This window comes from Astatotilapia calliptera, chromosome 20 (assembly GCF_900246225.1).
Source record: "Astatotilapia calliptera chromosome 20, fAstCal1.2, whole genome shotgun sequence".
NCBI lineage: Eukaryota > Metazoa > Chordata > Actinopteri > Cichliformes > Cichlidae > Astatotilapia > Astatotilapia calliptera.
In genome coordinates this window covers 1071149-1099096 of record NC_039321.1, presented here as the reverse complement: position 1 = coordinate 1099096, position 27948 = coordinate 1071149, and the positions used below count along the sequence as shown (strand labels likewise).

The window sequence follows — 27948 nt, the reverse complement described above, 5'->3', positions numbered from 1 at the left end:
CGTTCATGCTGTCTGTGGGAGAACAGACCACTCCTGGTTAACACTGGAGGCGGTAACGTTTCTGCACCTGCTGACCGATTCTCCGTCTAAAACTACACGTAACCACGGCTGCGTTAGCTCCCTTCCTGCTTCGCCCTCGCTGCATATCTTTAACGTTTTCCAGGCCGTGTGTTTGAGCTCCGAGAAACAGAAACAGAGGGAAGTGAGAAAGAATCCGAGGAGCTGAGGAAGGACGGAGGGCAGCGTGAGGGGCCCAGCGAAAGGGACAAGAGGGGGGGGCTTCACATCAAAGTTGTGTCTGGTGGCTGCAGATTAAGGAGCGCATTGCAAGAGGGGATTGTTCACTCCCAAAGAGTGTGTGTGTGTGTGTGTGTGTGTGTGTGTGTGTGTGTGTGTGTGTGTGTGTGTGTGTGTGGGAGGGGTCAGCTCCTCAGGGTCTCTCTCTAACTCTTTGGGGGCAGCATTCCTCATCTGTCATGTACTTTATGGCCCCTTCCAGCTCAGATGGAGCCTTTAGACTTCATACATTGTGTGCTTCGGCTCCTATTGTACAGAACGAAGGTATGCGGCTCCTCCAGCAGAGCCACGAAGAACACAAACTGCCACGAGCTCCCACTTTGAACTGTACACCAGGACTCCTCACAGAACTGCAGCTCTTCTGTCAGAACATCGAACTACAAATAAACGGCTCGATGTTTAACATCAAAACCCCAGACTCTGAAAACGGAGCGCTCTGAGCCTCTGCTATCCACGCATGCACATGTTGATCATGCACGGCGCTCGACTGTGGACGAGCCAAAGCTTCAGTGCTTCTTGCTGCAGCAGCCACAGAGTGAAACCTGTGCTTTAACTTAGCTTAGACGCACCGAACACTTAGAGAAACTTCAACAAAACCAAGATTTCTAAGACTGAGCTTTCCAGAGCTTCAATCTCCAGATATCGCTCCTTATTGGATAAGAAAGCACCAATCCAACCTTTTCCGGCTCTGATGATCCTGGCTTTACATTTCTGCTGATACTGAGTGAGAGAAATGGTGGAAATATGGACCCTTTACATTATCAGCCCCAAGGGCACATTTATGTGATAAACACCTGTAAAGGTCACAGTGGACTTTTACTGTGGGCCTTTTCTGAAGGGAACGCCTCCTCTCATGAGAAAGACAATGTGCAGACATCGTCTGTACATCAGAGTCCTGCCTCAGGTGGAGAACACCATGCTACACGGGACTGTGGCGATCAGCAGACGCCGGACGCAGCGGCGAGGGTGATAAACACACACTGACCTCATTATTAGAGACTGGGTTCAGGGCGAACATCCGTCGCTGGAGCAGCAGACACGTGACAGGAAATGAGGAGGCGAGCTTCACAGTGACGGCGCCTTTGCTCTGCTGTCAGAGGTGAATGTTTCACGCTTGAGCTGCAGGACTGTTTATCTTTCTAGCACTGAGCTTCATGCAGCTGAAGCACCAAAACCTGCAGTTCCACGAGTGTCCAGCAGAGGCTGCGGCGAGTCACATGTTAAAACAGCAGAAATAAACATGTTTACAACCTGATACACAAACTGCTGGATTCTTTCCTCCTCTATAACACCTGCGCACATGTTTTTATAATTCACCTGGATTCAAGTTTGCATGGTTGGGGGCGTGGCTTCTCTCACCGACACGTGCAGGGTGACACAGGGAGCTGTAGCTGCTAGCTGTGCGCTAGCCTTCACCTCAGTTAACTGGAGTCAATGAGCTGAACCTCTGGACTGTGTTTGTACTGTTGGAGCATTTTGATCAAAGTTTTTCCATGTTGGTGAAATTCTGGGATTTTATTTTAATATTGCTGACGAGCAGGAAAATTGAAAATAAATATTATTGTGCACAATTTGCAAAAAAACAGCATTAAAATAAATGATTTCCAACAGTGCAGTTTGAGTTCGGAGCGTCTCAGGAACTACACAGAGCGGCACAAAGTCAAACAGGAAACCAGCTTTTAAGGCCCTGTAATGAAAAAACTACGTTTCCACGAAAAATGACGTCACTTTTGGTTTTTGCAGGTAACGTGCGATAGTTCGTGCTGACGTTTATTCCAACATAGGAAGTGCTATGAATAACTGATCGCATGTTTCTGGATTATAATGTTTTTGTTCTTGCCAGCGCTTTTTACCCGATTTTTGCAAGAAGCCATTTGTGGAAGGAAACTGTGACCGCGGACAAGCTGAACGCATGTTATGCAAGTACGACTCCTCTGGTTTCATAAGCAAAAAACCAAAAATGATTGCGCTAGGTTACGTCTTTGTAATTCTACTGGAATTTAAAAATAGTTACACAAATGGGAGCGTGCCCGCTCCGATGGGCTTCCTAAAACACTTAAATATCATTTCAGCATCATCTTACGACAGGACTCTCCTGAAGGTCTCGGGATATTTCGTGGCGGCTTCTGTGTCTGCCGATGCCGACTTCCGCACGCAGAGAAATCCACGTTTTTTATCATAAAAAATGTTATTAAAAGGAAAAGTAAATTCAAACGATTAGAGAATATTTTCTATTTGCTCTATAAAAACATGGAATTCTTTGGAGTTCCACAGAAAAATCTGGGTGGCCTGCATCTGTGTGACACTCCCGCCTGATCACCAAGCTAACCACGTCCTGTGCCTCCAAAACGCAGACGGCCTTAAATGTGACAAAATGTTCACAAACTGATGGTGACACCTTGGCAACCACGTCCATCTTTTGTATACAGTCTATGGTTTATGCTCACACTTCATTTGTTGAAAATAAAAGTCACCATGCCTCAGATGACACATCAAGTCTGTCTGCAGGTTTTCTGTCCCACTGCCAGATGTGCCAGATGTGCTTATGCAAATGTTGCTTGGCTGGGTTCTTGTACGACTCCAACTCACACAAGGAAGTAAAAGGTTTATTTGTTTAAGGTGAGAGAGACTGAACAGCTCTCGTTTTCTGGCATTTATTAACAGATTAAATTTGCTGGATGTTTTTGGGGGAAATATTTGAGGAATTATTAACTGCATATTTATGAATGATCTGTAAACAAATGATGTGATATCCAGAATAAACCCTTTGCAGAGTGAGTCACTGTCTTATCATTTTTCTGACCACGCTGAGTCACAAAGAAGCTGCAGGTCAGAATTCCCCAGAACCTCAGTCTCAGTGGGAAACTCATTTTGAACTATGAGAACACTGATTTCAAACCACAGAGATCGCATTTATCAAATCTGCTTAAAATATAACAAATCGCTGCAGTTCTGTATGGAGCCGAGCTAAGGTGGCCTGCTCTTCTTCTTCTTCTCATTTCCAGTCATATTCCTCCTGTTCCATGATGGATCTTCATATTAAACACGGTTTCTAGTAATGAGCTCAGTGCATGCTGGGTAATCCCTGTGAGCCTGAAGCTCAGGCCACTCTCAACCTTCAGTTTCAGACACTTTTTCACCTTTAGGATGTGGATGATGTCATGGGAACCTCCTAATCTTGGTAATCTCAGGAACAGACGTCGTACCCAACCCACCACAAAAATTCTACAGCTGCCACCAAAGGCAGGCTGCAGTGTAAACGCTGTGTGCAGGTGTGAAACAGGTGGACACCTGTGGACACCACACCTGTGGACACTGCAGGCCTGACACCTGCTGCTGTCAGGCCTGCAGGTATCAGGCTGTGATGTGCCCCTCGCTCTTACAGTGGACAGAAACTATTTTTTGGAGAGGCGCAAATAATATGTGTGGCATCTTATTTGATGCAGAACACCTGATTGATAACTTTGTTGTTTGCAAAAGTTTTTAAAATGTACAAGTTTTATTTGCATTTCAAGTTATAAAAAGGATTAAATATGTTTGTTACAGTAACAATGTAACTTTTCCTTTGTCTGACAGCACAGTGTGTCAGTGCGAGAGAAACTGTAAATTAACTGAAAAGACTGACCCCAAATAAAGTGAGGCAAACAGTTTATGAAAACAGCTGGAGCCCAGAGCGTGAACGCAATACGTCGTGAAAAATTCGGTTTGACGGATTTCTGACGTTTTGTGTAAATTTAAGCATGAAACAGTTTGATTGTTCCTAATAAAATATTAACAGTGTGAGACTTTAGTTAGACTTGTGTTTGTAGCTGATCACGTTGGGCCACATGCTTATTTGTTGTGTTTGCCGTACAGTGCATCAAATCTAAATTCACGTTTTGTGTAACTGTAACGTTTGATTTTGTGGGCTGAAGCCAATCCGAACATTACAGAGTGTGTTTATATGAAACATGTGTGTACTTGCTGTATTTTAACCACATGAATGACACATTACAGGAAGCAGCATTGATTTCCACCTTTTTCTAGATCCGCCCCTGGTTTGGGACATTTTTAACACACGTCCACCATGTTTGCTCCGTGCTAGTGTGTTTTTGGAGCACGAGGGCTCCGTGCGCCCCCGCCGGTGACCCCCCCGCAGATTTCTCCCCTCAGCCGTTTCTCTTTAAAGTCTCCTCGCGTGCTCATATCAGTACTTTCACTTGTGTGCCGCACATGTGTTCATACTTGCCATGACAGCAGGACTGTCAGGCGCACAGAAGGTAAACTCACCGTGCGCGCGTTCACAGCGCACAAACCACCGAGAGAAGAAAAACCCGCTGACCTTCCGTCCCCGCGCACTCCGCTGTGCACTCACTGACCGGAACAGCCAGGCTGTTATTACACGTGTATTACGCGCTAACTAAAACTGTTTTAACGGAGTTACGTTCCGCCGCAGACACGGAGAAGCTCCTCGGAGAGCCTCAGATCGCGCTCTGCTCCCTCAGCTCCACATGTGCGCGCAGCTGTGCGCACATGTGGAGCTCAGAGCTGCAGCGAGGCGCACTCTGCCCGGCGACGTCGCATTCTTTCTCGTTCCTAACTCTCTCGGTAAGTCCTGGAGGGACGAACACCCCGCGCCCTCCCCGGGAAAATACTTACATAACCATGCACGCGTCTGCTTCTTGCAAAGCGGGAACTTGGGAGGAAACACTCTGGTGCCGAGTCCGAGTCCGAACGAGGTTTTCACAGCCGCTGAAGTTGAGCGCAGATTGGAGTGTGAGCTCTAATCCTCAAGCAGCAGGAGGTGTTCACGATGTGGAAGCATGCTGCTGCGCATCAGCTCTCGCTCTCTCTCGCTCTCTCGCTCCCTCTCTCTCTTGGGCGGGGTGCAGGCGGAGGTGGAAGCTGATTGGTGGCTCGGAGTGATCAGGTCTTTCCCAGGTGAAATGGTTAACTCCCATTTTCTGTCCGCGAGGTAAAAGTGAGAGCAGGAACTATTATTGAGCCACAATAATTACCGACACGCTTCTCTCTCTCAGAGTGTGTTCTTAGTCAGCCTCGCTTTACCACATTGTCTGTGGCACTGAGTCAATCTTCAAGGAGTTTCATGGATTTTCTCTGTCATGATCTCAGCCTATCGCTCAAAGATTAAAAAACATCATCACTCTGTTTCCACCACAGCGCAGGCTTTACTGCCCCCTGACGGGACAAGACGAGCCAGATGTGCCATGAATTAGTGCTGGGCCTCACTGATTTCTAGAATCGATTCGATCCACGATTCGAATCAGCAGAGATGGGCAGTAACGTGTTACTGTAATTCGATTACTTTTTTCAAGTAACGAGTAAAATAAGGGATTACTATTGCAAAAACGGTAATTAGATTACCGTTACTTTCCCGTAGGAACGCTGCGTTACTGCGTTACTAAAACCGTGATTTTTTTGCAAGAATGTCTCATGACAGTGACGTAAGCGAGTGCAACGTTGGTGACAACAGCTGTGTGCAGATCAACAATGGATCATATATCGAGTGCAGAGAGAGTATGAGCGTGCAGCGTTTAAAGCGTGGAAGTACTGACCTTACTTTGAGTTTGATTCCATAAAAAGTGACAAAAACATTAGTGTCCGCTGTGCGTGGGAAGAAAACCCCTAAACTTCCAAGCATGCACCGAGTAGCTACCACGGGAATGAGAAACTCCCGGATCCTTCCACTGACCACTGCGGCTCACCTGCACCAGGGCAAACCTCCGCCTGCCCCACTCCTGCTATACAGGTGAAAATAGAGCAACAGGACCGCTAGTGTTTGATTTTATTTATTCACTGCTGTGTTTCACTGGCATCTATTTGAAAGACTGAGTGTAAACACAAAGAACTATTTTATTTTGGATGCTGGAAATAGGTTTAAATGGTTAACACCGCTAACACCAGACACGAGCGTGATGCTACTGGGATTCCAGCTGCTGCGGGCGGACAGGACGAGAGACAGCGGTAAGAGGAAAGGAGGGGGACTGGCAGTTTTTATGAACGACAGATGGTGTAACCCGGGCACGTCAAAGTGAAAGAGCAACTCTGCAGCAGAGACATTGAGCTGTTAGCCGTTAGCATGCGTCCGTACTACCTGCCCCGGGAATTCTCGCATGTTACCGCGATAACAGCGTATGTCCCCCCCTCGGCCAACGCGGATGCAGCCTGTGACTCTCTCCACTCTGTGGTCAGCAGACTGCAAACACAATCACCGAGAGCCCTTCTCATAATATCAGGGGACTTTAATCATGCCTCACTGGACTCCACACTGCCCACCTTCACCCAGTATGTGACCTGCCCAACCAGAGTCAATAAAACACTGGACTTACTGTATGCCAATGCAGAAGAGGCATACAGTTCATCACCTCTCCCTCCCCTGGGCAGATCTGACCACAACCTGGTGCACCTTGTCCCTGTGTATGAGCCCTTAGTGCGCAGGGAGCCACCAGCCACCCGCACAGTGCAGAGATGGTCAGAGGAGAGCGAGGAGGCTCTTAAGGATTGTTTTGAGTCGACTGTGTGGGAGGTGATTTGTGACGACCACGGTGAGGACATCGACAGCCTTACTACATGCATTACTGACTATATAAACTTCTGTGTGGATAACACTGTACCTACCAGGACTGTACGGTGTTTCTCCAACAACAAACCTTGGATTACCCCAGAAATTAAAGCTGTCCTCAAGCAGAAGAGGAGGGCCTTCAAATCCAGAGACAAAGAGGAGTTGAAAAGGGTGCAGAGAGAGCTGAGGGGACTGATAAGGAATGGGAAGGAGAGCTACAGGCAGAAGATGGAGAACCAGCTTCAACAAAACAACGTTGGTGAAGTCTGGAGAGGCCTCAGAACCATCTCGGGCCACAAACAGCAGAACTCTCTGCCTGGGAGGGATGTGAGATGGGCAAATGAACTGAATCATTTCTTCAACAGATTTGACTCAGCCATGAGGCAGTCTACAACATCGGCTGCAGACTCACCCACCCCCACTGCTGCTGCTCCACCTCTGACACCTCAGACCCTTCACAGGCAGGCCGGTGGCTCTGACATCCCACCTGATGAAGACCCTGGAGCGGCTGGTCCTGGCTCAGCTTCCACTGCAACCACTGAACATCCAGGGTATGGACATTGAGGCTGTGGACAGCTACAGGTAGCTTGGTGTTCATCTGAACAACAGACTGGACTGGACTCATAACTCAGACGCCCTCTACAGGAAAGGGCAGAGCAGGCTGTACCTGCTGCGGAGACTCAGGTCGTTTGGGGTGGAGGGCCCACTCCTGAAGACCTTCTATGACTCTGTTGTGGCTTCTGCTATCTTTTAAGGTGCGGTCTGCTGGGGTGGCAGCATCTCTGCTGGGGACAGGAAGAGACTGAACAGGCTGATCCGCAGGGCCAGCTCTGTTCTAGGATGCCCTCTGGACCCAGTGGAGGTGGTGAGTGACAGGAGAATGGCAGCTAAGCTGTCATCCCTGATGGACAACATCTCCCACCCCATGCAGCAGACTGTGACAGCACTGAGCAGCTCCTTCAGTGGGAGACTGCGGCACCCACGGTGTGGGACGGAGAGATTTCGCAGGTCTTTCCTCCCCACTGCTGTCAGACTCCATAATAAAGACTTTAACTGATCAAGCACATCCACACATGTGCAATAACACTAAGTGCAATAATCTTGTTGTACTTTTGTGTTTTCTTACTCTGTTGTATATAGCATTTGTATTCTATTTTATTCTATTGTATATAGTATTTTATTTTATTCCATTCCAGTGTCTTCTAATTTCTGCTACATAACTTTGTACTTTTGCTGTAATGAAACAAATTTCCCACCTGTGGGATTAATAAAGGTCATCTTATCTTAAATGTTAAACAAATTTCTTCCAGTCAGAGAATGTTAATGTTTGCTTCATGCGTAAAGTTAAAAGCTTAAAACTAATAAAACAAGTTTTAAAAAGAGACTTTTCCATTTGATTACATTTTGTATGATGGATTATGCAGAAATAATAGAATTGAGCTCAAAGATCTATCGCTTTATCACCTCTTCAGGTTGTAAATCGTTTTGTTAAAAAGTAACTAAGTAACTAAGTAACTAATTGCTTTTGAAAATAAGTAATCAGTAAAGTAACAGGATTACTTTTTGGGGGAAGTAATCAGTAATTAGTTACTGATTACTTTTTTCAAGTAACTTGACCAACACTGCTTATCAGTACATATCTATATTTTTCAATCTATAAAAAGGAAGCTGACACTTGCCAGACTTAATCAAAGGTGTGAGCAGCACAGCAGACGCCTTTGTGTCAAAGTAACTGAGGATAAAACAGAAAAACATGAAGGTGATTTTCCTGGTCTGTGTTTTTATAGCAGATGACCTTAAAAATATTGTCAAAAACGAAGTGAAGCAGAGCAAAGTTACAGAGGTTTGATTAGAGACAAAGCTCAGCGTTTTGCAGTTTTGCAAAATGTAAAAAGTTTCAATTTGTTCAGTATCGAACAGCAGAAATGAGGCTTTCTGTCGGAAGTAAGTAAAAAACAAAAAAATCCAACAGCGGCCGACAGTGTAGATGGTGGGCAATAAGGGTGGGCTCTGATTATCGATTTAGAGAGAGAGAGAGCTGTGCATGAGTGTGATCGTGGTGGAAGCAAAACAGCCAAAGTCAGAGGAAATTCATGACGATGTTCATGTGAAGCGTAGTTTGGATCGTCTTTGGCTGCTGGTTCGGTCAATATTGTTTGAGAGAGAAAAACCTGCAGCTTCAGAATCAGCGCAAAAAGGACGTAAACACAAAGCGACACTTCAAAATCAGCGAGCTGTCGCCTTTCTCACCCGACGGCACGTACGCGGTCACGCCGTCGGGGCTGAAAGCCGACAGCTCGCTGATTCTGACGCGTCAGGTCGGCGCTTCGTGTTTACGTCTTTGTGCAGAGACCGTGTTCCTGCTCTCATTTACTGCTTCAGCTGTTTGGTGGTTGTTGAAATTTTGTTTTAACCTGAAGCTTTAACCTGAGATTCTGGCGTTTTGGGCAAAATAAATTTATATTAAAAAATCGATTCAGGATTTTAATGAATCAATTTCACGTTATCCAAGTCAGAATCGACTTTAATCGATAAATCGATCATCAAAAGGCAGAAACTGAAAGCAGCTCCAGCTTGGATCTGTTTCTGGGAACAGTTCAAAGATCTGAAGCTGATGACCTGAGAGGGCTCGCTGGGCTGTGGACAGTTTCATTAGGAACGATCGTATTACCATCTCATAATCATTGTTATTGGGATCATTGACTTCCAGAAGCATCACCTCCAAAGGAAAACAGGTTTTTCATGATTTCCAGCAGCACAAGGTTTGCTGTTCATTTGGACCACAGGGGAGATTTCGGCCACGTAAAAGAACAAAGTCACTCGAGTCCTTCTGAAGTGCATCCAGAGTTTTTTGGAATTGAAGGCCTGAAAATCAAAGCCCGTAGAAGCTGCCCGGACTTGCCAACAGGGGGCGACAGCTGCAGTTACAAAAAGACCTGGGTCCTTCTGAAGTGGATGAGAAAACGACCCTCGGCCTGACCCCTGGATGATCTGATATCGTCGTGTCGGTGTTGTTCCCAGATCATCATGAAAATGTTGTTCTAGGTTCAACATTGCAAGTGACCAATCACATTGTTGTGACGTTATTCTTTGGCGCGCCAAGCCATTCGTGCATTTATGAAATTCCAATGTTGCAAGGACAATATCAGTTCTGCTTAGTGTTTATTAAAGGGTCGGGGTCCGTTGATCGGCGGACAGAGGCGGTTTCTCGCAGCTTAAGACAGTTTTTTGTTTTACTGCAGTTTTTCCCGAAGTCGCAAAAGTATGACGTCACCACATTCTGATTGGTCACTTGCAATGTTGATCCTGGAACAACATTTTAATGATGATCTGGGAACAACACCGACACGACGATATCAGATCGTGCGCCTGACCCCTACGAGCACTTTGCTGATGAGTTCATGAGCTCAGAGATTTTTTCAGGTCGCTCTGAGTGAAACATCAAGTTCATTTAATGCGTTTTGACCATATTTGTGCCAAGAAGGAAGATCATCGGGGCATGCTCATTGGCTCGTGACTTGTGACTGACATTTTGCACCGTATCAGCATGATGCAGATGTGAGCTGTTTTCTGAACATCTGGTATTTATAGATGCTTTGAATTCTCCAAAAATTAAAGTCGTTTTCAGTGACATTACAAAACCCACCTGATCACAACTGTTTCAGTCATTTTGTGCTTTTATGTGTTCATTTTATTCTGATTTATTTGTGTATATGGTTTTAATTCGCTGTACAAATGTAAAGAGACCTCAAGCATTTTAATGGGTGCCTATAAATAACATTTATTATTATTATTACATGAATGTCGCATTATTTGCTAATGTAAAATAGCATAAGAGACCGTAGCCCATTGAATACATAACATGAATACATGTCTAATGTTCCTGAATACGTTTTTATGTATTTGAAAATAATAACGTTTTTGACTTGATATTAATGACTAAACATTTAAACAAATTTTACTAAACAATGTAATTAAGCGCCTTGTTGTTGCTTCAGGATGCTATACAAATAAAATAAAATTGAAATTAATGTTCCACATGCTTTATATCCGCATGCATAATAATCAAAATAATTAAACTCGTGGTGAGAACATTCAAAGTGATTTTAAAGGGAACAAAAACTTTCAGCTTTTTTGCTACAAACTTCTAAAAGTTCGTCTTACAAGAACAAAAATAAATCTCCGTCAAACTAAAGGAAAAGCTTTCGTGAGGTTTGATCTTTCATTCTTCTTCTTGACCTGTCTGGCAGACACTTGTGCGCATGCGCTCATCCATAACCCGGAACTGCGCTCCGCAGCGGGCTGTGTTTGTTTTGGGGACGGTCAGCCGACAGAAACGATGCAGCTTCACTTCACTAAAGACGTTTTACCGGACTCTGTCGGCACCGACTTCCAGAACCTGAACAAGCTGAACGAGCAGGTAAGTCCGCGGCTTTAACGGAGCAGCTTTACCGGAAGCTGTCCGAGCCCCGGGGCTCGTTACGTCAGTGAAAGGAGGTTAACGGTCACAGCCCACCTGTACCTCACGGAATGTACACGTGTCCGTGTCAGCTGGCTGCCAGCTGATGAATCCCCGGGTGAACAAGCTGATGAGCAGAAATATCGCTCAGGCTTCAAACAGACGTCCGACAGCCACGAGCTGTTAGACTGAAGGACACGTGATGCGCGCAGTCACAGCCGCTGTCACGTGACCAGACGGCGTCCAGCAGAACCCGCTTTGAACGTCAGCGTCCAGACTTATCGATGCCGTCGGTTTATTACTCACCAATAACAGTGCAGCACGGTGCTGTGGGGCGGAGCGCTGAGGCGCGCCACGGCTGACGGTCCGCCCAGCAGGATGGTGGCATTTCTGTGAGGTAAACACACCTGTAAACGGGATTTAAAGAGGACTTTGATGTACGCGAGGAGCTTCAACACCTCCAGGAGCTGCCGCTCAGCTGTAATCTGATTACTCAGCACATCTGATGATGTGTGTACAGTGATTAACACTGGAACGATGTCACAGTCTTCACCACCTCCTACGCCGAGAGCGCCGTGATGTCACGGAGACTGACAGCAGAGCTGAGAGCCCGGGCCCTCGCGTGACAACGTGACATCAGAGAGCAGTTAGGCTGCTAACAGATTACAATAATCCAGAATATTAGGATTGGTCTGCAGGCTGATGCAGATTAGTGATGAGTACCTGAGTTACAGGAGGCAACCTTCACTGTGATGAAGAGAATCTTTCTTTATTCTTTAAACTCAGTGTGAGAGTCTTCATTCCCTCCTTTATCGGGAGCACAGCTCCTCACACAAAGTCTAGGAGACGCCGGGAGGCAGGTGGCATTAATCCTGGTACTGGATTGGCTCTCGGGGCGTCTGCCTCGTGCAGCATCTCGGACGCATCAAGAGGAAATAAAGCTTTTGAGTCCTGATGCAGCGTTCTGAGTGTGCACTGATGCCTCACACATCAGACGGTGGCATCTTCAGCCTTTGGGTTACTTCTGAGCCCGAGGCCTGAACACATGGACTCAGCAAGACCATTAAAGCATGTTGAGATGTTCTTCATGAGTGCTGTGGACCAATCGTTTTTAGTTTGCAGGTTTGTTCCTCTGTCCCTGCCTGGCAGGGGTAGACAGACGAGTGAATCAGGTCTTTGAGCTGCAGCTGAAACGTAAATCTGACCAAAGTTTCCAACAAGCAAACTCTTTTTCTTTCATGCAGCAGTTTCATCGCCTGATTGAAATTCTGTTCCAGTTCCTCCTGGAGCCGAAAGAGGTGAACACACACGCACGCGCACATACATACACACACACACACACACGCACATACATACACACACACACACACACACACATACACACACACACACACGCACACACACACGCACATACACACACGCACGCACGCACGCACACACACACACACACACACACGCGCACATACACACACATACACGCACACACACACGCGCACATACACACACATACACGCACACACACACGCGCACATACACACACGCACACACACACACACATTTTGATGTTAATGGGACTTTGGACTTAGTGGTTAGCCTTGATAACTGAACCGAGGTAAAACATTGGCTGCCCTTTTGTGTGCATGTGCAAATGAATGCATGCATTTTTCTGTGTGTCTGTGTGTCTGTGTGTGTGTGCGCAGACAGAGAGGTTCATGCAGCAGCTCACTGAGTTCGCGGGGGAACATGGGATGAGCGCCGGGCCTCTGAGGAACCTGATGAAGAGCGTCCTCCTGGTGCCGCAGGGTGGGAGACACACTCATCATCCATCACTCTAATCACAGAGGCTAACACGGACATCGTAAATCCAGCCGTACCAGATTAGGTGGTAGGAATCAGGTTGTTTCCATTTTCCCTCGTTTATCTCCTTGATCAGGACGTCAGTTCTGTAAACCTACAGACCAGGTAGAGTCGATTTATGTGTGAAGCACTTCACTGTAATTTTACACTGGCAGACAGGAGAAGAGCAGAGACAGGCTGGAAACACACCTGTCAGCACTCTGAGTGTCAGGTGTCATACTGTAGGTGATAACCCCGCCCTTTACCTATCTGAAGAGTTTCAGTCAGGTTTCAGAGCTCATCACAGCACAGAAACAGCTTTAGTGAAGGTTACAAATGATCTTCTTATGGCCTCTGACAGTGGACTCATCTCTGTGCTTGTCCTGCTAGACCTCAGTGCAGCGTTCGATACTGTCGACCATAATATCCTATTAGAGCGATTAGAACATGCTGTAGGTATTACAGGTACTGCACTGCAGTGGTTTGTATCATATCTATCTAATAGACTCCAGTTTGTGCATGTAAATGGAGAGTCCTCTTCACACACTGAGGTTAGTTATGGAGTTCCACAGGGTTCAGTGCTAGGACCAATTCTGTTTACATTATACATGCTTCCCTTAGGCAGCATCATTAGAAGACATAGCATACATTTACACTGCTATGCAGATGACACCCAGCTCTATCTGTCCATGAAGCCAGATAACACACACCAATGAGTTAAACTGCAGGAACGTCTTAAAGACATAAAGACCTGGATGGCCGCTAACTTTCTGCTTCTTAGTTCAGATCAAACTGAGGTTATTGTACTCGGCCCTGAAAATCTTAGAAATATGGTATCTAACCAGATTCTTACCCTGGATGGCATTACCTTGGCCTCCAGTAACGCTGTGAGGAACCTTGGAGTCATTTCTGACCAGGACATGTCCTTCAATGCACATATTAAACAAATATGTAAGACTGCTTTCTTCCATTTGTGCAACATCTCTAAAGTTAGAAATATCCTGTTAAAACTGGCTCCTCCCCTCCACCCCAGCCGGTCGCAGCAGATGGCCCCGCCCCTCTTCCTGTTAAAAGGGAGTTTTTCCTTCCCACTGTTGCCTAATCATTGGGGTTTTCTCTGGATGATTGTGGGGTCTTTACCATCGCCTTGAGGCGACCACTGTTGTGATGAATGGAACTGAGTTGTTGCCTCGGTGCTGTGGTCTGTTTATCCTCTGCGCTGTGGGATATGGGTCATGTGTTTGGAGGTTAAAAGGAGTGGAGTTTGGCTGGTTTTGATTTCTAGCCGAGTGTCAGAATGTTGATGCCACAGCGCTGAACACGATGAGGGCGTATGGAGCTTTAAATCTGTTGCCTGCAGTAACGGTTTTACGAAGCACTTGTGTGAGCGACAGCAGCAGCATGTGACCTGGGATGTAACTGAATAGGGGACTATAGGTGGTGTTTGATTCAGTGCGATGGAAGCAGCAGGCTCAGGCAGGTGTAACTGAAGACTAAGGCTTCTTTCAACACATTTCAATTTGTGTTTCTCTGAACGCGCTCTGCCAGCACGAGAGAATAAATGGAAAATGGATAACACTTCCCCTTGTTCCCACTTGTGTTGTGTGCAGCCCCGATGTGCTGCTGCATTCTTGATGAGCCGCCCAGCTGCGGTCCATGCGGGTAGTTTCTGATAAGTATAGCCCTCAGTGCAGAAGTTCAGTACAACAAAGTGCTCCTGACACCTGGGCCAAATATTTTGGGCGAGTTTCTGTTTGCAAAGTTGAGACAGAAGTGCAGCGATTATTACGAGCCATAAGATGTGATCGGCAACAAAGTGTTGAGAGAAATCAGAGAAAACAGCAGAGTGGTCGTTTTTCCTCCCTCATCTCTGACTAATCTGGTCCTTTATACAGAGTCTGCATCAAGGTTATTACAGTGAGCTCGAACAGAAACCACTGAAATAAAAATGAACTGAACGAGAGAAAAGAATCCTCCCTCGTTAGCACCAGTGCTTCCTGTTCATCTCAGTCACAGGAAGTGAATCCTTGTCACAGATAAACCCACTGACAGGGTGTTTTTGGTTTGTGGATGGATGAGTAAATCTTATTTTATGTGCCATCCATCCCTCCTCTGCTTCTTATCCTTGTTAGGTCACGGGGGGGGCTAACACACAGGCAACCATTCACCCCACTATCTGCATGTCTGTGGACTGTGGGAGGAAGGCGTTGTACCCGGGGAGAAGCCCTGCAGGAAGACCCCAGCCTGATGGTGGAAGTGAACTCCTTGCTGTGAGGCAACAGTGCTAACACTGTGCTTTCAGGTTTCATTCACAGACAGCATGTTTCTGCCTGTGATTTCGTTTGTATTTTCACTTCCTCCATTTCCCAGAATGCCAGTTACGCGTGGGCTATCTGTCTGTGGTGCTGTATACGCTGCACTGTACGTGTGCACGCTTACTGCACGGGCCAGGTGTGTCTGCAGCAGTGATCTCCATACAGATGTGTATGTGGGGATACCTGCACAGTATTTTCTCACGGCGTTTAAAACCCGACACTCAACAGGTGGAGCTATAAACAGTAACAGGAAGGTGTCCGTGTCTGTTTTCTCCTCAGGAGCCCTGAAGAAAAACCTGACAGGCGAGCAGATCAAAGAAGACCTCCTGACATTAGGTACACATCCGAGTCCTCTGTGCCTCAGAGTCATTCTCACAGTAGTCGTATTAGTTACTGTCACGTTTGTGTTAATGAAAGCCAACCTGCTCACTCTGATCATTTTTCAGGACTGAGCGAGGAAAAGTCGGCTCACTTCTCACTGCAGGTAAGTGAAGTAGTGCTAAAGGTAAATGGAAAGCTGCTTATGCAGCGCTTTTCTGCCTCATTCACACAAGCGTGCTGTTTCTAAGTGCTTCCTGTCTGACATTCATGCATTCATAGAGCAACATGGGGTTTGTATCGTGGCATGCAGACTGGGATCAAACCACCTGACCAAAGCCACGCCCTTTACGTGTGCCAAACTTTCCACTACTATTAAAGACGTCATAGATGGTTCAAAGGGCCTTCCAGGACTCTGGACTTATTTCTGTGAGTGGCTGTAGCTCAGGAGGTAGAGCAGGTCATCAATGATCGGAAGGTTCCTGGCTTCCCCTCGTCTGCGTGCCAAATATCCTTGGGCAACATACTAACCCCAAATTGCTCTCTGACGCATCCATCGAAGTATGAATGTGTGTGAATGCTAGTTAGAATGGGTGAATGCACAAGTTGTGTGAAGCGCTTTGAGTGCTCAGAAGAGTAGAAAAGCGCTATATGAGAACCAGTCCATTTACCATTTCTTCACCAGCTAACATGTTGTGTTTACTGTGGGTAAATCCTGCAGCTCCTCTTCTGTAGCCTGCTGCAGCTTTATTTACATCTGCACCATGAACACGTCACAGGCTGAGGCTGTAAGCGCGTCACGGGGCGTCAGGTATCTGCTGGCTGTTGCTCGAAGCAACGCCAAGAACTGAACTGTTCCAGATCGATCCAGCACACTTTAACCTCTGTGTAACTAACACTCCCACGGTGGTGGCTACACGAGGATGGTCAGCCAGCTAGCTGTGCCTTAGCTCGCCATCATTGTGATGCTCAGGCTGCACATGCTGACTCGTGTAAAACAACAGGGAGGAGCACGTGTGTCCGTTTGGGCCGAAGCTAGCTGACAGGTGTTAGCACGTGTTAGCACTAGGGCTGCCACAAACGATTATTTTGATAGTCGACTAGTCACCGATTATTTTTGTGATTAGTCGACTAATCAGATCATCCATTGGACGTAAAACTACAGCTTATTGCACCAGCAGCATCTGCTCTTATATAACTATCATTAGCTTACAGCTTTAAGTGTTTAAGGTCTGTGCTAACTAAAAATAAAGACAAGATGATAGTTTATTAAATTTTAATGAAATTTGCAATTGTTTCGGTGAAGTTTAATAAACTCCTTGCTATCTAAACTATAACAGGACACCGGAGTAAATTCTGGAGCATCTCGCACTTCTGATAATCAGCTGTCTGCTTGACGTTTATTCAGCTGTGTAAAAACTATAACTTTAATCTCAGACAAACTGATTTACTCAGGAACAAATAAAATACTAAAAAAAAAGCCAAACAATAACATTTTAAGTTATCTAAGTGACTCATATATATTTAACCTGAGTAGCGAAAGACAGCGGTGGGTTTGAAAACGATTTGCGGGGAGTCCGGTGTTCTCACGGCGCTAGTGACCTAGCCCCCGGCTAGCTATCGAGCTAGTGGGTAACAGACGTCTCTGAAAACGTCGGAGCGCTTTTGAAAATATGCGGTGTCTTGATAAACTGAGCAGATATTTGAGGTTTACACAGCTACATTCTCGCCTGAAAATATGTTAAACGTTTATTTTGTGACCCAGAAAGAATAATAAGAGTAACATTAAAACTAACTAGCTGCCGCCATTGTTGGAAACTGAGCTGGGCCGTGCTATGAATTCTGGGACACAGCTTCTTCTTCTTCTTCTTCTTCGGGGTTTAACGGTAGCTGGCATCCTTGTACATGCAGTGCTGCCATCTTCTGTTTCAGTCCGTTATTACACTCTTAAATCCTGCCACTTATTCCTGCGTCTTTTGGGATCTTACAAAGCTTCAAACGACGCGTCGACTATTAAATCAGTCGTCGACGATTTTGATAGTCGACGTAATCGTGACTAGTCGACAAATCGTGGCAGCCCTAGTTAGCACTGACTCAGTGTCGTTGATAAAACTTGTTCTTACTCAGGCAACCTTTAAACGGTGAACACGTGTCTCAGGAGTCTGATGTGATCTGTGTTCCTGCAGTGGGCGGAGCACTACGCAGCGCTGACCAGGCTCGCTGTCAGGCAGACTCTGATGGTCAACCAGCTGGTTGACATGGAGTGGAAGTTTGGAGGTAAGAAGGAGCAAACCTAGCGTGCACGGCAAATTTGGCTCACATTAGAGGTTCAGTCTGAGTCTGTCTGTGAGCGCGTCCGCCCTCTGAGCACATTTGAACCCCTCGCTGTGTGCAGCCGATGGAAGCTGAATAACAGAGCTAACCATGACGCGCCTCACTGTTTCAGGCGCAGACGTGACACAGCGACCGTCCTGTTTGAGTGTTTTTATCACGCTGTGTTTTGTCGTCCCACAGTGACTGTTGGCACCAGTGAAATTCAGAAATTGGGCACAGTCTTCCTGCAGGTACAACAGCGCTCCACACACACATGTGGGGTATTCATATCCTGTGGGAACATCTAATTGACATAATGCTTCCCCTAGCCAAACTGTAACCCGGACACTAAAACCACATTTTGATTCTCAATAATGTCTTCAAACTTGTGGAGACTGGTATTTTGGTCCCCACAAAGATATGAAAACACACACAGCATCGTTGTTTTGTTGAACACGTTGTGTTTGGTTGCAGCTGAAGCTCGTGGTCAGAAAGGGGAATTCCACTGAAAACGTCTACATGGGTGAGTGATGATGTCACTCGTACCTGAAGTTTTGCACACCTTGAATGTCTTTCTTTCCAACTGCTCGAGTCTGTAACAGGAAGCTTTAAGTTACTCTGACGGTTGTTTCTGCAACTCAGGACACAAAACTTAGATAATGAACAGATGCTGCGAGTGAAAAAGACTGTAAGAAATGTAAAAAGGAACTCGTCTGGTTTAATCGTGTAAACTTCGTAAATGAAAAATCAGTTCCTCCACCCGATGCTCTCAGAGTCAGCCGACCTACAGATCTTCAATTCAGTTTTATTTATACAGCGTCAAATCACAACAGTCACCTCAAGGCGCTTTATATGGTAAGGTAGATCCTGCAGTAATACATACAGAGAAAAACCCAACAATCAAATGGCCGAGCAAGCACTTTGGCGACAGTGGGAAGGAAACGAGAAGAAACCTCCGGCAGAACCAGGCTCAGGGAGGGGCGGGGCCATCTGCTGTGATTGGTTGGGGTGAGAGAAGGGAGACAGGATAAAGACATGCTGTGGAAGAGAGACAGAGGATAATAGCAGGTATGATTCAATGCAGAGAGGTCTGTTAACACGTAGTGAGTGAAGAAGAAACACCCAGTGCATCATGGGAGTCCCCCAGCAGCTGTACCTATCGGTCTTTAAGTCTGACTTCATTAACCACGTCTGGGTCCAAACTCCCAGGTCCCAAAGTCAAACGAACACTGCAGCATCACTAAGAGTCACAAACTGTCTAAGTTCTTTCATCTTTAATAAAATGATCAGCATTGCTGCTTTACCAGGTGTAACTATGAAGTTTAACATCCAGGCATCCATGAAAACAGGATTTATTAAATTGAATGGATTTAGCAGGAAGTTAGCTCGCTAGCTTCATGCTAAGCATGATATAGCATGTTCTGACAGAGATTTCTGAAACATTCAAACGTACAGCTCTGCTATCACTTCCAACATAAATGAAGACAGAAAACTAAACAGCAGTGACGTTTGTAGGGTTACTGAAGTTGGGCTAGCTGCTATATAATGATGTGCTACATGACCGCTAGCGACACAGCTATGTTAGCATAGCATAAACACAGTGAAGCTGGAGGATGAACGCTAACTTTTTCCACTCGATAAAAGTTAACGTGAAGGTTCCTGATGGTTAGGCATAAATGCAGTCCAAACTTCAGCCAGAAAAACAACTGAGATAATCCATCCACAATACCAGGTTAGTCATGAATATACTGCTGCAGGGCTGTAGCTACATCATAAGGGTTTCAAATGAACAGCAGTAATAAAAACTGAGACAGTGATCACTGACTGCTTTTAGGGGCTTCAGATTAAATAGAACAAAACATTAAAACATGTTAAAAACACAACAGCCTTAATAAACGCAGAGTAGTTTGGACCGGAAGCAGGATTCGTCACGTCATCACCTAAAGACCAGATTGCAGCATAACTAAGGGAGGATTCGGGGTCACCTGGTCCAGCCCTAACTATATGCCTTAGCAAAAAGGAAAGTTTGAGCCCGATCTTAAAAGTAGAGATAGGTAAATGCTGCAGTGGTCGTAATTCAGGTGTGCTTTTTGGGTGATTTTGATTGGCTCTTATGTGTAGCAGGGAGGAAATGACCTCACAAACAGCAGCTGTAGATTTTAAACCGCTCCTCTGTATTTTAATTCCTCTTGAAGAGAGTATTCCTGGTTTGGAGCTCTCCCAGTTTTTCACGTTTTCCTCCACAGATGCAAAAACCTTTCATTTCTGTCTCTGACAGGAAGTCGTCCTTTTTTGTCTCTTCCCTGCAGAACTGACGCTGCCTCAGTTTTACAACTTCCTGCACGAGATGGAGCGAGCCAAGGCCAGCATGGAGTGCTTCAGCTGAGCGCGTGTGTGTCCGTGTGTGTGTTGTATGTACTGGTTGAATTTGTGTGCGTGTGACATTTTTACCTGAAATGAGTCAATAAACTGAGGAGTAACCTGTCATTATCTGCTGTTTTCTCCCCCTGTGGGAAACAGTCTGTCAGCACGACGACACCTGGGTGAGATCAGCGGGAACATTTTGACACTTCCATCAGAAACCAGACCTGTTCGATCGAGTTCAGGCCTGCTGTCTCTTACTGATGTAATAAATTATTACTAAAACAAACACGAATTAGCTGCAATAACAGGTTAAATGCAGGCGAAATGAGCAGCAGCCAGAGACGGGCGTGCAGTAAAGGCCACACAGGGATGCGTACGAGCCTGGAGGCACATGTCAGAGCGCTCAGTGGCTCATCGGTGCAAGCGCCGTTTCAGCCCTCGGCTCCGAAACCACTTCAGACGTCTGTGATAATTATCTGCTGATTATTCCTCAGCAGTCTGTCTGCTCGAAGACAGGAAGTTGCCTTTATTCTGAAGGGTTTTCCCGCCTACTTTATATCTTTGTACAGCATCTGCAGCTCCTCCTTTACGTACTGACGATACTTTCTGACATTAGAGAGCTGCGATACGCGGCTGTCACAGAAACAACCTAAACCACATTAAAGTAACTCGCCTACACAGCATGACATCATCTACACAGCATGACATCATCTACACAGCATGACATCATCTACACAGCATGACATCATCTACATACTCAGAGGACCTGGAGGAATCTCTGTGACCTTCAAACATCCGTGCACGGGCTCAGGAACGCTCCCGTCTGCGAGCGGCTCGGCGTGCCGGCCCTAAAAAAGAGAAAAAGCCTCCAGTCAGTTGGACGTGTCGTTTGTCTTTCTCAAAACCAGGACTCAACGCACCACCGCTCCCCGTCGCTGTATGCCACACCTGACTGCATCAGCGGGTCGTGCCCTCCGACTCTCCCGTCCTGCTGTGTGTAACCTTCACGCCCTTCCCTGCGCTGGCTGTCTCGGACAGACGAGCTTGTCCTCATTAGAAGCACGGCTCCAGGCCGAGCCCGTCTTTCTGCTCACACTTCCACGTATCTGTGCGTGGATCCGTCCTGCTGCGTTTCCTGGGATGTTGCGTAAACGGATTCAGTGAAAACTCAGGATTCCCCGTATTTAGCAGAAAATGAAATGTTCCACATAGCTCTGCGGCGTGTCCTGTCACGCCTCGCTCTCACCTGGCCGTCTGCCCCCACAGTAAACAGCAAATCCAGGCTGTGGTCATGTGGAAATCATGAACGAACCAAAGTTTTTGACAAACTCAGACCAATCAAGGACCGAGCGTCTGGGAGTGCTGATGGAACAGCCAATCAGGGCAGTTGTTTATGTTTATTTCTTGATTTTAAAAAATTGCTTTGTTTGTTTCCTGGAGTTGAATATTTGATGAAGACCTGAGACTGAAGTTTGTGCTGAATGGTGCTGGCTCTGTTTTTCTTCTTCTTGTGTTTAAAGTCAGTCACAGTCCAGCTGACGCAGGTGCGCGCGCACGCGGGCGCGCCTTGGCCATCACGATAATTGGCTTTCTAATGTAAGGTAGCACAGTTTTCAGCTGCTGCGTGTTCACACGTATCGTTTTGCCCTCAGTAACGTATTTTTGCTCAGTCCGGATGGATCAGCCTATAGCCTGTCAGCTTGTTTCCAAACATCCTTCAAACTCACCTGTTCATTCAGCTGATTGGCTCCTCGCTGCAGGACACAGCAGCTCGCTCATATTAGTTACTGATATTGTTTTTACTGTTCAGCTGCTGTGCGGTTTGGATTGCTTGCAGTGAGAAAGTGCTGCTCCTTCATGTCCTCTGACACGTTCAGATACCTGGTGAGGGAGGGGCGGGGACCCACAGGCTGCAGGTACACTGAGTGTTTTTAAATTAAAGAGGTGAACAGAGCTGCTCAAAGGTGACTCTGGTCTAACTGAGAGGAGACGGCGCCCTGCAGCAGGTGAAAGGACGAGGGTTTCCTTCCTGTCAGGCTCATTCAGGAGGAACTTTGGCTCTGATGTTCCAAAGATGCTCATCCTCCCAGACAATCAGCCTCTCACAGTTTCACGACTCGGAGCCAAAAGCAAATCAAACCTTCACCTCTGTTGTGCAATTCTCCTCTTTCTCTTCACATTCTTTCTCTTTGTCCTTAGTGTCTCTCCTCCTCCTCCTCCTCCTCCTTTCTTCATGCCGGCTCTCCTTTCGTCTCATCGTGTGACCCGACGTGTCCCTGCATGCATCCCCCCGAGGCCTCCTGAGCTCCTCCCAGTTGTTTCTCTGGCCTTTTTAAAAGAGCAGAGAAAATCCCACAGATCTCGATCCTGTCAGTGTTTCAGTCTTCTCGCAGAAGTTCGTCACTCAGCTGATGTTAAGTAAACACCAGCTGATTAACATTCTTTGGGAAGTGATTAGATCATGAGTTAGATCATCAGAGAGACTCCAGACTTTACGTCCACGTGAAAATCCTGCAGAAAAACACTTTGTGTCATTGTGCTCAGATACGACTGGTGATTGTCCTCCTGAGGTCAGCTACAGGTGCAACAAATTTAATTCATGTTTTTTTGAGCTGCTGAGGAATGCACGTCAATACTGTGATCTTCAACAGAAATCATACTTTTTATTATTTCTCCTGCTTTCTTTGTAAAGCAGCGAATCTGAAAATGACTGCATAACAATAATAATTATTTGTTAGCACTGAAAATATCATTTTGATTAAAGAGCTTGTGGATACTGGTGGATTAACCATTACAGAAACATAAATAACTATTTTGGAACTATCAGTGCTGTTAGTTTAGGGTCAACCCTCACTGTGGTCTAATACATGTGTTAAGCACTGTTTGGATATGTTTGGGGCTTCAGTAGAACAGCAGAGCAAATCAACCCCCCAACAAACACGTCAAATACCCACTGACTCAACGTTTGAAGGCATTTTTGAGGCTCACAATCTGGTTTTAGTACCAGGGTTACAGTTAGGTCATGGTTAGGGAAAGCTTTATGTCAATGAGATGTCCTCACTAAGATATGAAAACGAGAGTTTGTGTGTATGCCTGCTTATCTGTGTGGGGAATAACCAGGGCCTTCCCAAGAAAGAGTCTGTTTGGGCTAGGAATAAAAGATACTGACAGACTGAAGAGTGTGTGTGTGTGTGTGTGTGTGTGTGTGTGTGTGTGTGTGTGTGTGTGTGTGTGTGTGTGTGTGTGTGTGTGCGTGCGTGCGTGCGTGCGTGCGTGCGTGTGTGTGTGTGGACATTTTTGCCGTTGGACCTGCAGAGGGAAGAGGAAGTTTATGGAGAATAACTCTAATAGCTCACAGCTGTCAACCGTGTTCTTGTTTCCCCAAAGTTACAAACGTCCTGTGTCAATGTCGCTGGCTTTACACACAGTCCTGTTCACTGGAAGCGTGCTGTATAACGCCCACCTGCTGCTATACTTTATTGTTTTTATTGTTCTGAGAGAGTTTCCTTTCAAATGATGACACCTGTCCAGGTGTTGTTTGTCCTAAGGGCAGGAGAATGGGGGTTTTAAAGGTTTACCTCCAGGTAAAATGAGGACTTGTTTTACGAGCTGAAGTGTCAGACATGAGCTGAAACCTTTCAGACTGGATTCCACAGCTCACCTGTGGAGAGTGCACAGGTGACAATATGTGAACAGATTCAGTTCAGTTTTATTTATATAAACCTTTTTTATAGAAACCTCCAAGAACCAGGCTCAGGGAGGGGCGGGGCCATCTGCTGTGATTGGTTGGTGTGAGAGGAGGAAGACAGGTAAGACAATTAGAAATCACATCTATCCGTGATTGGAATGATTAAAATTTTATTTGTGAAGAAGTTCATGAAGTCATTACTAGTTAACGTTAAAGGGATGGTTGGCTCAACAGAGCTCTGACTGTTTGTCAGCCTGGCTACAGAGCTGAAGAGAAACCTGGGGTTGTTCTTATTTTCTTCAATCAGTGATGAATAGTAAGATGTTCTGGCTTTGCAGAGGGCTTTCTTATAAAGCAGCAAACTATTTCTCCAGGCTAAATGATGATCCTCTAGATTTGTGACGCGCCATTTCCTCTCCAGATTACGAGTCATCTGCTTTAGGCTACGTGTTTGAGAATTATACCACGGAGTCAGGTACTTCTGATTAGAGACCTTAGTTTTCACAGGAGCTACAGTATCCAGAGTCGTACGTAGTGAGGAGGTGAAATTATTAACAAGATAATCGACCTCTGTTGGAGTAGCGTTCAGATAGCTGCTCTGCTCTGTGTTGGTACAGGGCATTGAAGATGATAACAGTGGGTGGATTATATTCTTAAACTTAGTTACAGCGCTTTCAGAAAGACATCTACTGTGATGAAGTCTACTCTCCACCGCTGTGTAATCAATTATGATTAATTAATGATTAATTAATCAATTATGCTCACCTTAATCCCAGGGAGCATTGACAGCACTTCTGTGACTTTATTCCTGCCGTAAACAGCCCTAAAATTCATGCTTGAAGCTCATGAACTTTACACAAACCTCATTTTTTGACTGCTTATCTGGAGCTGCATCCTCTGACCTGATGAGTACATGTGTCCATGTACACTATATTCCCAAAAGCATTGGCTCTAGAGTTGAAAGTGATGTTGCAGCTCTTCTGGGAAGGCTTTCCACAGGTTTAGGAGTGTTTATGGGAACGCTTCTTCCAGAAGCACATTTGTGAGGTCACACTGATGTAGGACGAGAACGCCCGGCTCGCAATCGCCACTCTGATGTACGGGCCACGTGAAGTTTGGAGGTCTGCAGAAAGTTGGTGACCTCTGTGGACTGCACGTCTCAGCGTCCACTGGTGTGATTTTACCACTTTGTGCTGTTGTTCCCAGGTGCTTCCACTGACTGTGGAGTGAGAGCAGAGTGAGCTGTTGTTTCACTGATAAATGTAGAAGCTGTGCGTGCCGACATTATGCACCTGTGTCCACACGATGGAACACCTGGATTAATGATTGGCTGGGTGAGGGGATACTTTGTGTGTGAGGCAGCCTGAGGTAGAAGGAAGATGTAGACTTCCCCCTGCTGGCAGGAATGGGATCCATCACATAAGGTGGAAGGAAATGTGTGTGTGCAGTTAAAGCAGGGTGTGCAGTTGGTGTGAGTCTGAGTGTGTGTGTGTTTGTGTGTTTTCTTGATAAGAGAATTTTGCTCCCGACTCTTAAAGTTCCTCCCTGAGAATTTACCGAGAACGTGGTTTCTCTCTTTGCTCACAGTAATTAATGTCTTCCTGCTCGAAACTGAAAAAACAACCACTCACACACACGACACAGATGGTGTGTGTGAGTGTGTGTGTGTGGGCCAGCCACACAGAGGAGTCGTTATCTGGGTCCGAAGTACTGCCTCTGCTCCACAGGAAGAGGCTCGGGCCTAAATCATCGAGCACAAAGACGCTCGGCACGAGAACGTCTGACAGCTTTGGACAAAAACAAGAAGAAATCAGGAGAAATATGAAGAATGAGCAGTTAGACAGAGAAACAGCCGTCAGAGGGGTTATAAGTCATGTCACAAACAGTCGTGATGCTGTTTCTGAGGGTCTGCTTCAGTATAGTTTAGCTGCTGCATGTATGGCTGCAGTGGAGCTGGGTCACTGGTGTGATGATGATGATGGTGGCACTGCTGAGGGAAGCAGCAGGATGAACTGTGAAGTGTTCAGCTGTAGCCTCTGCTCACACGATGAGGCAAAGCAAACTGCAAAAGCAACCCAAGAGTTCCTCACGCCAAAGAAACGACATGTTCTTCAATGGTCCATGCAGTCAGCTGATCTCAGCCCAACAAAGCAGCTTTACAGTCATTACACACAAAACTGAAGGACGCCTGTAGAAACACAGCATTTGGTGTTTAGGGGGTTATAAATACATATATTAGTTTAATATGTGCGTTGAAGGACGTGTCCTGGTCAAAAATGACTCCAAGGTTCCTCACAGTGTTACTGGAGGCCGAGGTAATGCCATCCAGAGTAAGAATCTGCTTAGAGACCATATTTCTAAGATTTGTGAAACACATTCACATAAAAGCATTTCTGTGTATATTAGAGGCCATATAAAGAGGCAGGATTCAGAACAAAGTGCTTGATTCGTTTGAAATGCAGCCATGCTGTCATTACTGTAATTTATCTGTCATACAGCATGTGAAGGCTCACTCAGCCTTTCCCATGCAGCCCTGTGCATGCACTTTTCCCTCCTTTTCTACTTTACATGGTGTGTTTTGAAGCACTCAGTGTGCAGTTCGATTCAGTTTTATTTACACAGCGCCAAATCACAACAACAGTCGCCTCAAGGTGCTTTATATTGTACAGTAGACCCTACAATAATACATACAGAGAAAACCCCAACAATCATATGAGCCCCTATGAGCAGCACTTTGGTGACAGTGGGAAGGAAAAACTCCCTTTTAACAGGAAGAAACCTCCAGCAGAACCAGGCTCAGGGAGGGGCGGGGCCATCTGCTGTGATTGGTTGGGGTGGGAGAAGGAAGACAGGATAAAGACATGCTGTGGAAGAGAGACAGAGATTAATAACAGATATGATTCAGTGCAGAGAGGTCTGTTAACACATAGTGAGTGAAGAAGAAACACCCAGTGCATCATGGGAATCCCCCGGCAGCCTACGTCTATTGCAGCATAACTAAGGGAGGATTCAGGGTCACCTGGTCCAGCCCTAACTATATGCTTTAGCAAAAAGGAAAGTTTGAAGCCTAATCTTGAAAGTAGAGATAGTGTCTGTCTCCTGAATCCAAACTGGAAGCTGGTTCCACAGAAGAGGGGCCTGAAAACTGAAGGCTCTGCCTCCCATTCTACTTGTGCAGTGATGCATTAACCTTTCTCACATGCACAGGTGGTGCATTCCTCACATGGATGATGTCTCAGGAATCGGTTCCTTGTGCCTATTGGTCGGTCAGAGTCTCTCCTTCCATGGCTCAGTGGGTTTGTGCCAAACCTTTGCATCAGGCGAGCAGGTCAATGGTCGCTCTCATTTGGATGGCTTCCTTTAGCCCCAAATAGGCAGGACGTCACAAAAAAGGTAAACTGACAGATACATGTTTCCTTGTTTCCTTGGTTCCCAGGAGGATATTACTGGATGCATAGTGGTCTCCATATTTGTTGAAATAGGGACAGTACTGTTGTCCTGCCAGCGGACCAGCAGCTTCTCTCCCTGTGTTCAGACTTTGTAAACTTTTCTTTGGTTTTGAAAGGAACATCAGAGAGATGGTTTGTCCTCATTGTCCCCAAAAATCTCTAATCCTCTCTTTGTCACATCATCCAGGGGTGCAAGTGAATCGAAGAGGTTGTCATGGTGAAATTTCCAACCTTGAGGCTCCTCACCAGGAACGACCTCCAGCTTCTGTCCTGACCCAGTGTCTGAGAGGAGGGTGTGGCTCCATGTGATGCCTGAAACCAGTGGATGAGGCTCCACATCATTCACT

The 27948-nt window shown here is 46.1% G+C and overlaps 2 protein-coding genes across 5 annotated transcripts in view; one reads left to right on the top strand and one right to left on the bottom strand.

Moving 5' to 3' along the window:
• dnmt3bb.1 (DNA (cytosine-5-)-methyltransferase 3 beta, duplicate b.1) overlaps positions 1-12440 on the bottom strand; it is a 48104-nt gene extending 35664 nt beyond the window's left edge. The window contains exon 1 of one of the 3 annotated variants that reach the window (XM_026154951.1): positions 11625-12440. Coding sequence is in view for 2 of the 3 variants with exons in the window: in XM_026154950.1 (XP_026010735.1) it covers positions 4936-4943 (8 nt within the window). In the remaining variant the exon portion in view is untranslated. Of the gene's footprint in view, positions 1-4935; positions 5234-11624 lie in introns of those variants that run through there. The other 2 variants (XM_026154950.1, XM_026154949.1) reach the window with 2 other exon arrangements.
• On the top strand, positions 11064-20587 carry commd7 (COMM domain containing 7). 2 transcript variants are annotated; one of them, XM_026155026.1, is made up of 9 exons: positions 11064-11279; positions 12566-12616; positions 13019-13121; positions 15749-15805; positions 15916-15953; positions 17974-18064; positions 18302-18351; positions 18575-18623; positions 20410-20587. In XM_026155026.1, the coding sequence occupies exons 1-9, from the start codon at positions 11199-11201 to the stop codon at positions 20484-20486; spliced, it is 597 nt and encodes a 198-aa protein (XP_026010811.1). In that variant the 5' UTR covers positions 11064-11198; the 3' UTR covers positions 20487-20587. The 2 variants fall into 2 exon arrangements, with proteins under 2 accessions (XP_026010811.1, XP_026010810.1); XM_026155025.1 differs by having other exon boundaries at positions 11075-11279; positions 12563-12616.
• Positions 20588-27948: the final 7361 nt, after the last annotated feature.

Coding starts and splice junctions, on each gene's coding strand:
- commd7 (XM_026155025.1), top strand. CDS start 11,199: ATGCAGCTTCACTTCACTAAAGACGTTTTACCGGACTCTGTCGGCACC. Junction 15,954..17,973: donor CGGCTCACTTCTCACTGCAG/GTAAGTGAAGTA, acceptor GTGTTCCTGCAG/TGGGCGGAGCACTACGCAGC. Junction 18,624..20,409: donor CACTGAAAACGTCTACATGG/GTGAGTGATGAT, acceptor TCTTCCCTGCAG/AACTGACGCTGCCTCAGTTT.